The sequence below is a fragment of the Microcaecilia unicolor genome, chromosome 6 (genome assembly GCF_901765095.1).
Source record: "Microcaecilia unicolor chromosome 6, aMicUni1.1, whole genome shotgun sequence".
Classification (NCBI taxonomy): domain Eukaryota; kingdom Metazoa; phylum Chordata; class Amphibia; order Gymnophiona; family Siphonopidae; genus Microcaecilia; species Microcaecilia unicolor.
Genome location: NC_044036.1, coordinates 148944270 through 148958409, shown reverse-complemented (window position 1 = coordinate 148958409; position 14140 = coordinate 148944270). Strand labels below are relative to the sequence as shown.

General features: G+C 43.4%; 1 protein-coding gene across 1 annotated transcript in view; it reads left to right on the top strand.

The window, feature by feature from the left end:
• The first annotated feature begins 1320 nt into the window (after positions 1–1320).
• Positions 1321–14140, top strand: part of KBTBD8 (kelch repeat and BTB domain containing 8) — a 34882-nt gene continuing 22062 nt past the window's right edge. The window contains 2 exon segments of the mRNA XM_030206763.1: positions 1321–1785; positions 2560–2684. Coding sequence (XP_030062623.1) covers positions 1321–1785; positions 2560–2684 — 590 coding nt within the window.

Sequence of the window (14140 nt, the reverse complement as noted above, 5' to 3'; positions counted from 1 at the left end):
TGGACCCCCCTCCCACCGAAGTCTAGCTATGCCCCTGTCCCACGCTAACCTTGTGGTAACTGGGCAGTGCACGGTGGTACCCGATTACCACTGTGCAAGCCATTTCCGGGGGGTTTCTTTTTCCCCTGGAAATGGCGCATACTCGGGGCGGGACTACCGCTGGTGGCCACGTTGGGCCGGTGGTAGTCCTGGAAGAGCAAGTGGAAAGCCCGCGTTAGGCTTACCACTGTTCTGTAAAAGGGCCCCTTAATTTGTCATCGTTTACCTTAAAGTTTGAAACCATAAAGGGGTTAATCTGATAAACTGTGGCATGTAAAACCCTGTTATACTCGTGTAAAAAGAAGTTTTTATAAAACTACCCTGGGGGTTACACATGTAAAAAGTACATTTATTTATTTATTGCATTTGTATCCCACATTTCCCCACCTTTTTGCAGGCTCAATGTGGCTTACAATGTATTGTGCTTGGTGGTACTAGATTAGAACGTAATCAGTTATTGTTACATAGAGGTTTTCAGTAACATGGTAGAAGTTTAAAGCAAGCAGATATTATAAAAATAATTACATATGGTGAGAAAACATTGTGCACTGCTATACAAAGGTTTAGGTGTGTTCTGGAGTAGTTTGGGTCGAGCACAGGCAGGAACATCTCTGGCTCTGTTGGAGCCTCAAGGCCAACTAGGCTGCATTGCAGCACATATGTGATGATGATGTCACATGCATATCTGGCAATGCAGCCCAGACAACCCTGAAGCTCCAGCAGAGCTGGGGCCTTTCCTGCAGCACTCTTCCATGGTTCCCTGTACTGTGAGGCGGTCATGGAACATCGGCAGTTACACGGTCCACGCAAGAACTGTGACTATCGCTTGCAGCTATCCTGAGAGCCTCTCCATATGTTGGATCCCCTCCCAAGGTACAAAATCATTTATTTAACCTAGCACCTGTAGATAAGATGACCGCAGGTTTTTTGATTATTTTTCTAGCATAAATTTAAGTACATAAGTAATGCCACACTGGGAAAAGACCAAGGGTCCATCGAGCCCAGCATCCTGTCCACGACAGCGGCCAATCCAGGCCAAGGGCACCTGGCGAGATTCCCAAACGTACAAACATTCTATACATGTCATTCCTGGAATTGTTGATTTTTCCCAAGTCTATTTAGTAGTGGTTTATGGACTTGTCCTTTAGGAAACTGTCTAACCCCTTTTTAAACTCTGTCAAGCTGGGGAGGCAAGATGGCGATTTGAGAGGAAGCAGTGTCTGAGCTCCTGAAATCCGACGTAGCTACCTGAAAGAGCGGCACTTTCCCCCACGAGGACTCATGGGGAAAAGGAAGGGGAAAACAGGAAGTCAGTCCTCCTCCGAGCCTGGAAACCCAGCTCTCCGGCAGCAAACGCTGGATAAGTACGGCGTTCAGACAGGTAAAATGCCGGTACCTGCGTCGATGGGGTCCGTAGCCGGTCTATCGGACCGCAGCATAGAGGCGGTGTCACTCAGCCCGCCTCCAACTACAGCTCCACCGGGACCCGGAAGTGTTCAGCTTCTATCAGAGGGGCAGCTACTGCACTCATCCGAAGAGTTGTCTGCACAAGCAGCCGGAGGAGGCCTCGAGGAAGCGTCGACCACAGAGAAGTTATCGGTTACAGGCTCAGGGGCAGTGAGCCCCGCAGTTACTCCTGTCCTGGTGGTGTCTTCCATGAAGAACGGTGTTAAAATAAAACCAGCTGTGATAACGCTAGAGTCGTTGTGGGATGCCATACAGGGGATGAACACCAGCCTTACTAAGGTAACAATCTCATAAAAGAAGAAATAGTAGGTTTAAAACAAACTCAAGAACAGCTATGTGGGAAAATAGAAGAAAACAAAGGAAAAACTGAAGCACTGGGAGGAGAGCTTAAAAAATTGTAACAGGTATGCAGGCTTGTCCCTTCTCTCTCTCTCTGTCAGTGCACCGACCTGAGTAACTATAACTTTGCAGAGATTTTCAGATCATCATTTTAAGCCCAGAATGCAGCTTGCAGTGTACACCTGGTGCACATCACATATCGTGTTCTGGTTTTTACATAGTATTGAGCTGCTTTGCATGCATTTGCATGTTTTACATCTCATTACTGTGTAACCTGCGGTGACCTAAATATCACTGTGGTAAGGCAAGAGAAGCTGTGTTAGAGCCCTTTAAGTCACGTTAAGGAGCAAATAGCGCAACTTAAGGCCCTAACACAACTTGATAACTTCCCCTCCTTTACAGGAGACCTGTTTGTAGCTTCCACTTCAGCTTTCCGCTCTTTTAACGGGTCACACTTGAGAGTACTGCAGAAGTCATGGTTATACGGCCTCGGCAAGAGACAGAGCTATGCTTCATTCAGGGACAGTGTCTCCAGGTTAGTTTATTTTGTATACACTAAAACAAGAATGAATTTTATTAAGCTCCATTATGTTAGGTGTGATCAGGGTCTCCGAAAGCAGCAGCTTTATTCCAGTGGCCATAGAGTACTGGGGATACGGCTAATACAGAAAAGTGGGGTTGAAAGTTATTCTTTGACTGGTTGTCTCTGAATAGGCTCCCTTTGCACATACCATGACAGGAATGAACCTCATGCCTGTGTTGGATTATGCTGGAAATGATCCGTCTCTCAGATTCACGGCTAATAATTATCTCAAGTCTCCTTCTGGGGTTCATAAGGTGTAACAGGCACAGGCAGCACAGCAAGGTGCATTTAGAAATTCTTCTTTAATTAAGCCGGTAGCACCCAAGATAATTGACACAATTTCTGTATCTTTGTCACAGTTTCTTATCTCTGATTACATTTATTAGTCTCCATGCAGAATATCACTTTCCTTTATAGAACAGGCTCCTACCAGGTGCCATCTGCTCCCAAAGGTGGCCAGTTAAAGAATTAAACCCTCTGGGGTGAATTCTATATATGGCACCAAAGAATTTGTGCAAAAAATGTGCTATTCTATAAGCTAAGCTTTAAGTTAGGCTCGGTTTATAGAACAACACTTTATGTCCGGAAAGCACACCTATCTTTAGACATGGCCATTTGTACATTTCTGCCACATTTCAGTTGGTGCATGTCTAAATTAGGCGCGTATCTCCCTTATTCTATAACAACGTGTGTAAATGCTAGGAACACCCCCATTCTGCCCATGACCCTCCTGTTTCTGCACCCCCCTTTCACTCGTAGATAAAAATTAGACATGTAAATTCGAATTTAATCTAATTTATTATTATTATTATTATTAGGATTTATTTTCCGCCTTTTTGAAGGAATTCACCCAAGGCGTGTACAGTAAGAATAGATCAAACATGAGCAATAGACAATTACAGCAGTAAAAATATTCAAATAACAATACAAAGTATGGCATCAGTGCTTTTTTTGTGCCGGTACGCACCGGTACAGCATACCGGCACCTTTTTTCCTAGGCTTACCTACCTGCCCTTAGCTCCCCAGCTCTGCTTTCCGTTCCTGCCACCCGCGATGCCCCTTTTAAGCCCCCGTAGAGTTTCAGTGCCACAGCCCCACCTGCCCGCCCTTAGCTTCCCGACAGCCCCCCTGCGACGCATTTAAATCTTTTATTTTTTTTACGTGAAGTCACAGCACCGGCGTTAGTGAGAGGACCAGGCTCACCTCCTCCTGCCTTCCCTTCGTTCCCTCTGTGTCCTGCCCTCGCGGAAACAGGAAACTAAGGGAAGGTAGGAGGAGGCGAGCCTGATCCTCTCACTAACGCTGGTGCTGCAACTTCACGTAAAAAAAAAAAAATAAAAGATTTAAACGTGTTGTGGGGGGGGGGGGCTGTCGGGAAGCTAAGGGTGGGCAGGTGGGGCTGGGGCACTGGAACTCAACGGGGGCTTAAAAGGGGGGCAGGTGGAGACCTGGGGTGAGTTACTTGACATGGAGGGGAGGATAGGGGGCAAAGGAGAATTGCTGGACATGGATGAGAGGGGAGGGCAGGGGAGAATCGCTGGACAGGGAGGGCAGGGGAGAGGAGAGGAGAATCGCTGGACATGGATGGGAGGGGAGGGCAGTGGAGAGAAGAGAGGAGAAATCGCTGGACATAGATGGAAGGGGAGGGCAGAGGAGAATCGCTGGACATGGGGGGCAGGGGAGAGAGGAGAATCGCTGGACACAGATGGGAGGGCAGAGGAGAATCTGGACATGGATGGGAAGAGAGGGCAGGGGAGAGAGCAGAGTTTCTGGACATGGATGGCGGGAAGGGCAGGAGAAATGCTGGACATGGATGGAGTGTTCCAGTACCAGTTCGCCTGCAGTTGAGCTTGGGAGTTGGTCAGTGGTCTGGAATGGTGATTCAGGGCGTTGAGAGATTGAGGAATTCTATAATGCTGTTTTACTCTCAGTCCAGGAACAAGCGCTCTTACTCTCTCTCTGTCTCCAAAAATCACTATGCACTCCAGGCGTTTGATGAAATGCAAACCCAACTTTACTGACACTTCTGCAACCAGCAACCAACTCTTAAGAAACTCTTTATATATAATGCCCATCTTGGATTATTGGTGATAATCTTAGCCACTCCACTTTACTCTTTGGAGATACTCAATACTGGACATATTTACACACACTCCTGTCCTTTACCCATCCTGTTGGGCCAACAATAACCCGAACTCAATCAGGCACAGACCCTTTAAGCTGTTCTCCTTCCAGCAGTGCACCTCGCTGGGCTACACTCCGGCCTTGGGCAGGCTTCCCTTGTCCTGGTACCACTTCCAGGCTGGATTCCCCTTATCCACCTGAAGCTCTTATTCCTTTCCATTTGCTACTTAAAGGGGCAGAAGCTACTCCTTAATTTACTCTGCAGTTATCTCTTACACTCCAGGATCCCCCAATGCTCCCAAGGGTGCTGGCGGGGGTACAGACAACCAAAGACCTCATGTACCTCACTGTTGACTATTTTATTAGTTCCCAAACTCCACTCATGCTGTCAATCGCTACAGGGACTCTCTTTATTTCTGCAACTAGAGGGCGCGATATGAGATTGAAGGGGGGCAGACTCAAGAAAAATGTCAGGAAGTATTTTTTCACGGAGAAAGTGGTGGATGCTTGGAATGCTCTCCCACGGGAGGTGGTGGAGAGGAAAACGGTAACGGAATTCAAACATGCATGGGATAAACATAAAGGAATCCTGTTCCGAGGGAATGGATCCTCAGAAGCTTAGCTGAGATTAGGTGGCAGAGCCGGTGGTGGGAGGCGGGGCTGGTGGTTGGGAGGCGAGGATAGTGCTGGGCAGACTTATACGGTCTGTCCCAGAGCCGGTGGTTGGGAGGCAGGGATAGTGCTGGGCAGACTTATACGGTCTGTGCCTTGAAAATGACAGATACAAATCAAGGTAAGGTATACACAAAAAGTAGCACATATGAGTTTATCTTGTTGAGCAGACTGGATGGACCGTGCAGGTCTTTTTCTGCCGTCATCTACTATGTTACTATGTTACTATGCAACTTTTCTACCAACATCTCTCCTGGGCAGACCTCACAATCTCACTCCCCAGCCCACTGGCAGGGACCACACACCTCCCCACTCAGGACGTCTGGAAAAAATCTGACATTACTGTTTCAGTAATACCCATACCATTGGGTACTACACATAGAAAAAAAGTAAGCTGCTTTTTTGAATTTCAAACTTTCAAGGTGCTTTTTAATGAGAAAAAGATAAGCCTTTGGGAATTAAACGTGTAACTCATCCCAAGCTGGCAAGCATCTGGAACTACATTCATGAATTATCTGCTCACTTTCACAGTTTTCTCTGTATGATCCTCTCGTGATGCAATAGTGGATCTGCATTAAAAACACAGTTGGCTGCTATATTCCATTCTGTGCGCTAATCTGGCCACAAAACCTGGCTTCAGTAGAAGGAATCACACACTGAGGGAGACAGCTTGGATTTGCAGTCTTTGAAGGACAAATCTATGTGAGTGTCATTTGTTAACAGGTAAGAGTCATAGGCATTCTCCCTCCACTTTCATTTTATGTAGCTTTGGTCAATTTCACAGCTCATACTGGCACTGAATGGGGAAATTGGAAAACTGCAGAATCGATTTACAGAAGCGAAGTTCTATTTTCTTTTACACCGCTTTCATCAGTGTTCCTATCATTCCTCTGTTGTGCAGGATTATTATCGACAGAAGCTGGGGCACTGCTCATAATTGCTAATGGAGGCGCAACTCATTCCTTTAAAGCGGGAGCAACAGCAGCAGATGATATAGGCAGGTGATATTCTTAACTCTCAATCATGCTTCTTTTAGGACTCCAATAATGTGTCCTAAAAATTTTGATATTGCCAAGATTTGATGGTGAAGCCTTTGTGTTTTGAAAATCTAATTCCAATTCACTTGATTTGATTCAGGCTACCCCAGCTCCACGCCATCTTAGCTGGAATAAAATTAAAAATCCCAACATGACCTGATCCTTTCATTTATGAAAGAGAATGCAAAGATCTCAGGGGATGACATCCTTTCTTAGGGTTAGCGCTGAGTGTCATGTTTGTGGGCTAGAACTCATGAATTACTGTACTCTGTAGTCAGCATCAAATCATTAGAGACACATCTTTAATTTTATGTTTATTTTGGTGTATTTGCTTGGTAACAGAGAACAAAAGCTATCCTGCAAACAGTTCACATTTTGTCTGAGGTCAATAGAAGCAAAGCAATCATTTGTCTGCTAAATTAGATTTGTTGCCTCTGTACCCATTCTTAATTGAAAATCCAAAACACAATATGATTGCTATTCTTAATGGAATAAACCATCGTCCCATGTGCAATGAAAAATTAGCCCAGCAGCACAGATTACCCTTCCTGTCCCCTCTAGTATTCTTAAATATTTTACTTGCTTTTACATTTTTTTCCATTTCCCCACTGGTTTTACTCTCTCCGGCTATGCTCTGATGTGGCTCATACCATGATCCTTTAAAGGTCCGCTCAACCAGGGCTTCCAATGCCTCAGCGCACGCTTCTTTTTCTTTTTTGTTTTAAGAAGGATTAGGCACGGTGCGGTTCACCCTTTCTCCACATGTAATTTTCAAACTCAGTGTTGCTCCGCTAAGCACCATTTATAAATGCGAGGAAGAATATGAAACTGTGGAGTCATCAGAGCCAAGGATTTTTCCCCGATTAGGTCTTTCCCTCCTCTGTACCCCAGTCATCACAGCAACAGTCATCAGCCATTCTCCAGAAAAAGCCAGAACAAGGAGTGCATTGGAGCTTTGCAATGGAGAAAATATACTACATTTTTAAAAATCAGAACATATATCACCTCTGTTTCTGTCTAACTCCTGTCTATATGTTTTACCTCTGCTTAGCAGGCACAGAAAACTCTTTCTATGGAAATCCAGCAGGTAAGGCAAAGAAGAACAGGATGACAAAGTGACTTCCAAGCCAGGAGTAGTTAGTAAGGACTTTCTTTATTGAAGCACCAGGAAAATGACACAACACGGGGTTGTGTTTCAGCGGTTGCAGCCGCTTGCCTCAGGGGTCACAAATAAACACTCTAAACAGTAAAGCACTATATATGGAAACTGGTGCTATATGTTCTTTACTTAATGTAAACTGAACCAGAGCACTACTACCAGAGCGCAATGCAGAGAAACAAGCAAACAAACGCCACCGCTATCGAGTGTTTATTTGTGACCACTGAGGCAGGCGGCTGCGACCGCTGAAACACAGCCCGTTGTCGGGTCACTTCCCTGGTGCTTCAATAAAGAGTCACTTTGGGGCTCATTTTCAAAAGAGAAGGACGTCCATCTTTCGACATAAATCGGAAGATGCACGTCCTTCTCCCAGGGATGTCCAAATCGGTATAATCGAAACCTGATTTAGGACGTTTCCAACTGCACTTCATCACAAGGACGGCCAAAGTTCAAGGGGCGTGTCGGAGGCGTAGCGAAAGTGGGACTTGGGTGTGCCTAACACTTGTACTCCTTGACCCATAATCAAAAGAAAAGGACGTCCCTGACGAACACTTGGACGTTTTCACCCGGACCTGTTTTTCTTACGACTAAGGCACAAAAAGGTGCCTGAAATGACAACATGACCACTGGAGGGAATCGGGGATGACCTCCCATTACTCCCCCAATGGTCAATAACCCCCTCCCACCCTCAAAAAACATCTTTAAAAATATGTCGTGCCAGCCTGTATGCCAACCTCAGATGTCATAATCAGGTCCATGACAGCAGTATGTACCTGCAGTATGCAGGTCCCATGAGCAGTTTTAGTGGGTACTGCAGTGCACTTCAGACAGGCGGACCCAGGCCCATACCTCCCCTACCTGTTACATTTGTGGAGGGAACAGCGAGCTCTCCAAAACCTACCACAAACCCACTGTACCCAAATATAGGTGCTCCCCTTCACCCGTGAGGGCTATGGTAGTGGTGTAGAGAATGCAACAACCCTACTTATGATAAGTCAGCAGTACACTTCCTGTTGGGAAGAAAGCATAAGCTGAACATCTAGTTCTCCATGTCCACCTTCAGTATTCACAGACTTCCCAGCCTCATCTACCTCTGCTTTTCATGCCTTCATCAACTCCCCTTCCTTCCCTGTCACTCATCCTCTCTCCATCTCCAGTCCTTTTCTTATGTCTTACCCTTTATTTCTCTATTTCTCTCACTTCCCTCAAAGATCTGTCCCTTTCCTTTGCGTCTGACACTCTTCATGGCTCTCTGCCTCTTTCTCCCTTCCCTAAAATCTATTGTCCCTCTCTCCTAGGGTTACCATATGGCTCCAGAAAAAGGAGGACGGATTGAGCCAGCCGGGTTTTACTTCCATTACTTTCAATGGAAAGCAATTGCGCCAGCCAGGTTTTACTTCCATTGCTTTCAATGGAAAGCAATGGAAGTAAAACCCGGCTGGCTCAATCCGTCCTCCTTTTTCTGGAGCCATATGGTAACCCTACTCTCTCCTCCATCCTAGCACTCATTCCCTCATACTCCCTTCTCCAGCATCTGCCCACCTACAACCTTCTCCAATATTAATTTACCTTGCTGTTCCTGCTTATCCCAACATCGATTACTCTACACCTCCATCTCCACCTTCTGCTTCACATGCCCTTACTTCATCTATGCCCCAGTCTTCCTCTTATTTTTTACTTCCTCAGCATCAACCCCTTCTCCTACTGCCACCTACAGGATGGAAGGGGAGGCAGCCCAGCAGGCGTTCTTGGCACACCAGTGGGGAGTGTGGGAGACTTAGGTCTGGTTTTATGTAACCTGCAGTAATTTAACTACTGTGATTTACAGTAATATAATTTGCATTAGTGTCCGTTAACATGCGTCAAGGGGCAAATAATACTTGTTATAGCCAAAACACAGCTTCGTAACTACCTCCCTGTATAACATTTCCAGCTCACATTATGGAGAGAGAAAAATAGGTATAAGAATTAACAAGAAAATGCTACATACTGAAGAGAAAGACCCAGCATCAAAACTGTTTTCCTATTTGAAGTCCAAATCTACATAAGAAAAAGCTCTTCATAATTAAGTCATAGAAAAGAAAAGAAACCAAGAACCCGGCTCTTGGTTATGAAAGAGAACTACAACTCCCAGAACACAACTGAGGGAATGTCAACAGAAACTCAGCACGAGTGGCTTGGTTATGCTCTTTTCTTCCCAAGGAGGTTTAATAAACAGGAGTGGAAGTGAGCCTATCTAGTCTAGGCAAGGAAGCCAATTAGGACAATCTAAGTTTCCCCTTCCCAGTGCAGCTGTCATCCCTGTTCACTCAAACAAAGCAAGCAAACCTATGAGCTGCTGCATCTACATTGCTGTTTTTTTAATTGCTGGTCCATCTGTAACAAGTCTAAAGCTGTTTCAATTGGATAAGCAGTGCCTTAAAAGGTGGACAGTTTTTTAATTTATTTGAAAGCTTCCTATATGTAGATATAAATATCATGAAATAACAATTGAATATCACTAAAATAGCTTAAAAATTATTATAGCCGGTAGAAACAGCAATTTTAAACTCTATTTTGTGCTCATTTTTCTACACTAAAAACTAAATAAATACACTGTATACAATACAGATGGCCAAATTTCAGTGAGAATATCCTGTTTCCTGATGGGTTCATCTTAAATGTTGTTGTAATCTGCCTTGGGAAGCCTGGTGTTATAAAGATGATGGAATATATTGAAATTAAATGAAAGTAGAATTAAACTCTCCTTTCATTGGGGCACATGGAATCACATCTTCATCTGTTTTGTAGAAGTTTATCTTTTAGATACACAAATGGATTATTCTGTTGTTTGAGCATGTTTCAAGGACAAGTGGTTTATAAGTCAAAATAATAAATTTTTTTTCTGTCAAACAGATCTCTCATTTGTTGAAACATATCTAAATGGGCTATAAGCCCCTAATGCAGTCCATTGGTTTTGTTATAGTTTGTTCTTGTGATGACTTATACTGTGCCAAAACTGGAAATACAGTGAGACAGAATAATAGAATTCAGTAACATCCAAAACTTATTTCTTATGTTTTAATCATCTTTATTAAAAGCAAAACATGTTGGTTGATAAGCTTCACACAGAACAAGAAAAAACAGTAAACCATCCAACATGGCAAATAAACACTTTTACAGAGAACATACCCCAAGAATCCTTCCCTTCCTGTACTCCCCTCCTTCCCTATAAGCCCACCTGTTTCCACCCGCCAAAATAACACAACAGATGTACAGATCAGTAAGACTGAAAGCACTGTCTCCACTGTATGCAAATCTCTCTCATGAATATTCATTGTCAATATCCTGACAAACTCAAGGATATTGAGTAACTCCAGGACCAGGTTATCCTAACTACCATAAGAGTCAGGCACAGTCGTATAATTAACATTATAATTGTACTTGTATTTGGGTAATAACTGAGAAAATGCTATTAAAAATAAATTACAAAGCATGAAGTTGACTTGGTTAACTTCTGCTGTATATCAACCAGTAGTAAATAATAGTAATAAACAACATTAAGTGCATTTTTATAATATACCACTGCATTCTTCAAAACAAAAGGAGCAAGTTCTCACAAACCATCTTTCTCTTTTGATCTAGAGTAGAGAGATGTGGTAGCTGTGTTAGTCCACTTTTAAAGCCAGTCAAGAGAAATAGAATAAAATAAAACATAGAAAAGAAAATAAGATGATACCTTTTTTATCGGACTAACTTAATACATTTTTTATTAGCTTTCGAAGGTAGCCCTTCTTCGTCAGATCAGAAATAAGCAAATTTTGATAAGTAACAGCATATATAAGTGAAACATCAAAGTATTTCAGTGACAGTCTGAAAGGATGAGGGAGGGGTGGGTTAGGTGAGAAACAGAGAGGGCTGAGATGATGGGGGACAGGGAGATATGCATGGTGATCAGAGGGTGACAAAGCAGTGAAATTTCATGGTTTATAATGGGCTAGAAAACCCAGATCTTTGTTAAGTCCTGTCTGGTGGTTGTCAAAATATTTAATGGTTTGGATGCAAGGTGAGATATCAGGGGTCGAAAGGTAGATTTGGGAGTCATCAGCATAGAGATGGTAGGAAAAGCCATGGGATGAGATTAGTGAACCAAGGGAAGAAGTGTAGATAGAAAAGAGGAGGGGACCAAGAACAGAACCCTGAGGTACGCCGACAGGCAGAGGGATAGAAGTAGAAGAGGATCCACCAGAGTGAACACTAAAGGTGCAGAGGGAGAGGTAGGAAGAGAACCAGGAAAGGACATAGCCCTGGAATCCAAGTGAGGACAGGGTATCGAGAAGTATGCTGTGATCAACAGTGTCAAAAGCAGCGGAAAGATCAAGAAGAATGAGGATGGAATATTGACCTCTGGATTTAGCCAGTAATAGGTCATTGGTGTTTTGGTTGAGCGGAGTGGAGAGGGAAAAAAAAACAGATTGTAGTGGGTCAAGAATAGCATGTGATGTTTCACTTATATATGCTGTTACTTATCAAAATTTGCTTATTTCTCATCTGACAAAGGGCTACCTTTGAAAGCTAATCAAAAAAATGTATTGTTAGTCCAATAAAAAAGGTATCATCTTATTTTCTTTTCTATGTTTTATTTTATTCTGTTTCTATTGACTGTCTTTTGATCTAGGCACAGGGAAAACCCTGGTTTCAACCTAATACAAATTAAATGTGGGATATGAATGTCATAAATAAATAAATAAATAAATAAATGAACAAATAGATAGATATAAACTGAATATTGAGCACCTGATTCTCACAACATGATGTCTGTTTTAGTGGCCCATTGCCAAGAGAAAAAAAATCTTTGCACGAATATAACTCGTGCTAGGGTGTACCTGTAACCAGCCCCTCCAACTGACCACTGATTAAGGTTTACAACAAATTAGTACTCTACCTTTGAAAAGGTATTCTGTTATTGTACTTCCTCTGTGTACATCCGTATGCTGCACAAATTGGCATGTTTGAAAATATAAGTGAGATTATATTTTAATTCCTGCTTTTAACTTGTCACCTGCTCGTAACCTTATCTTGTCTTCCTCTCTTCAATAGTCCCTTTTCCCTATGTGTCCTATCTGTCTGTCTTGCCCTTATCCATTATTTGTCCTGTCTGTCTGTCCTGATTTAGATTGTAAGCTCTTTTGAGCAGGGACTGTCTTTTCTTCATGTTCAATTGTGAAGCGCTGCATATGACTGGTAGCGCTATAGAAATGATTTGTAGTAGTAGTATTTATTTATTTGTGCATATGTATCCCACATTTCCCCACCTATTTGCAGGCTCAATGTGGCTTACAATTTCTGTCATGGCTTTCACCATACCAGAGACAAGATACAATTGATATTATATGGAGAACATGGATGACATAATAAAATGAAACAGTCAGGTAAAAGAGAAAACTTTCAATTGATATTACATATGGAGCATGTCGTTATGCCCATATCAGCCCACTCCTGAAATCACTTCACTGGCTCCCTATCCGTTTCCGTATACAATTCAAGCTCCTCTTGTTGACCTATAAGTGCATTCACTCTGTAGCCCCTCACTACCTCTCCACCCTCATCTCTCCCTACACTCCTTCCCTAGAACTCCATTCACTAGGCAAATCTCTCCTAATTGCACCCTTCTCCTCCATCGTTAACTCCAGACTCCGCTCCTTCTATCTCGTTGCACCTTATGCCTGGAATAGGCTTCCTGAGCCATTATGTCTAGCTCCATCCCCGGCTGCCTTCAAATCCGGGCTAAAGGCCTACCTGTTTGATGCTGCCTTCAACTCCTGACTTGTAACTTTTATCTTATCCTTATGTGTCCTTCTGTCTGTCTGTCCTTCCCTTATCCTTTTTGGTCCTGTCTGTTTGTCCTGATTTAGATTGTAGGCTCTTTTGGGCAGGGACTGTCTTCTTCATGTTCAATTGTAGAGCGCTGCGTACGACTGGTAGCGCTATAGAAGTGATTTATAGTAGTAGTAGTAGTACATAAGTACATAAGTAATGCCATACTGGGAAAAGACCAAGGGTCCATCGAGCCCAGCATCCTGTCCACGACAGCGGCCAATCCAGGCCAAGGGCACCTGGCAAGCTTCCCAAACGTACAAACATTCTATACATGTTATTCCTGGAATTTTGGATTTTTCCAAGTCCGTTTAGTAGCGGTTTATGGACTTGTCCTTTAGGAAACCATCCAACCCCTTTTTAAACTCTGCTAAGCTAACCGCCTTCACCACTTTCTCCGGCAACGAATTCCAGAGTTTAATTACACGTTGGGTGAAGAAAAATTTTCTCCGATTTGTTTTAAATTTACTACACTGTAGTTTCATCGCATGCCCCCTAGTCCTAGTATTTTTGGAAAGCGTGAACAGAAGCTTCACATCCACCTGTTCCACTCCACTCATTATTTTATATACCTCTATCATGTCTCCCCTCAGCCGTCTCTTCTCCAAGCTGTATAGCCCTAGCCTCCTTAGTCTTTCTTCATAGGGAAGTCGTCCCATCCCCGCTATCATTTTAGTCGCCCTTCGCTGCACCTTTTCCAATTCTACTATATCTTTCTTGAGATGCGGCGACCAGAATTGAACACAATACTCAAGGTGCGGTCGCACCATGGAGCGATACAACAGGCATTATAACATCCTCACACCTGTTTTCCATACCTTTCCTATAATACCCAACATTCTATTTGCTTTCTTAGCCGCAGCA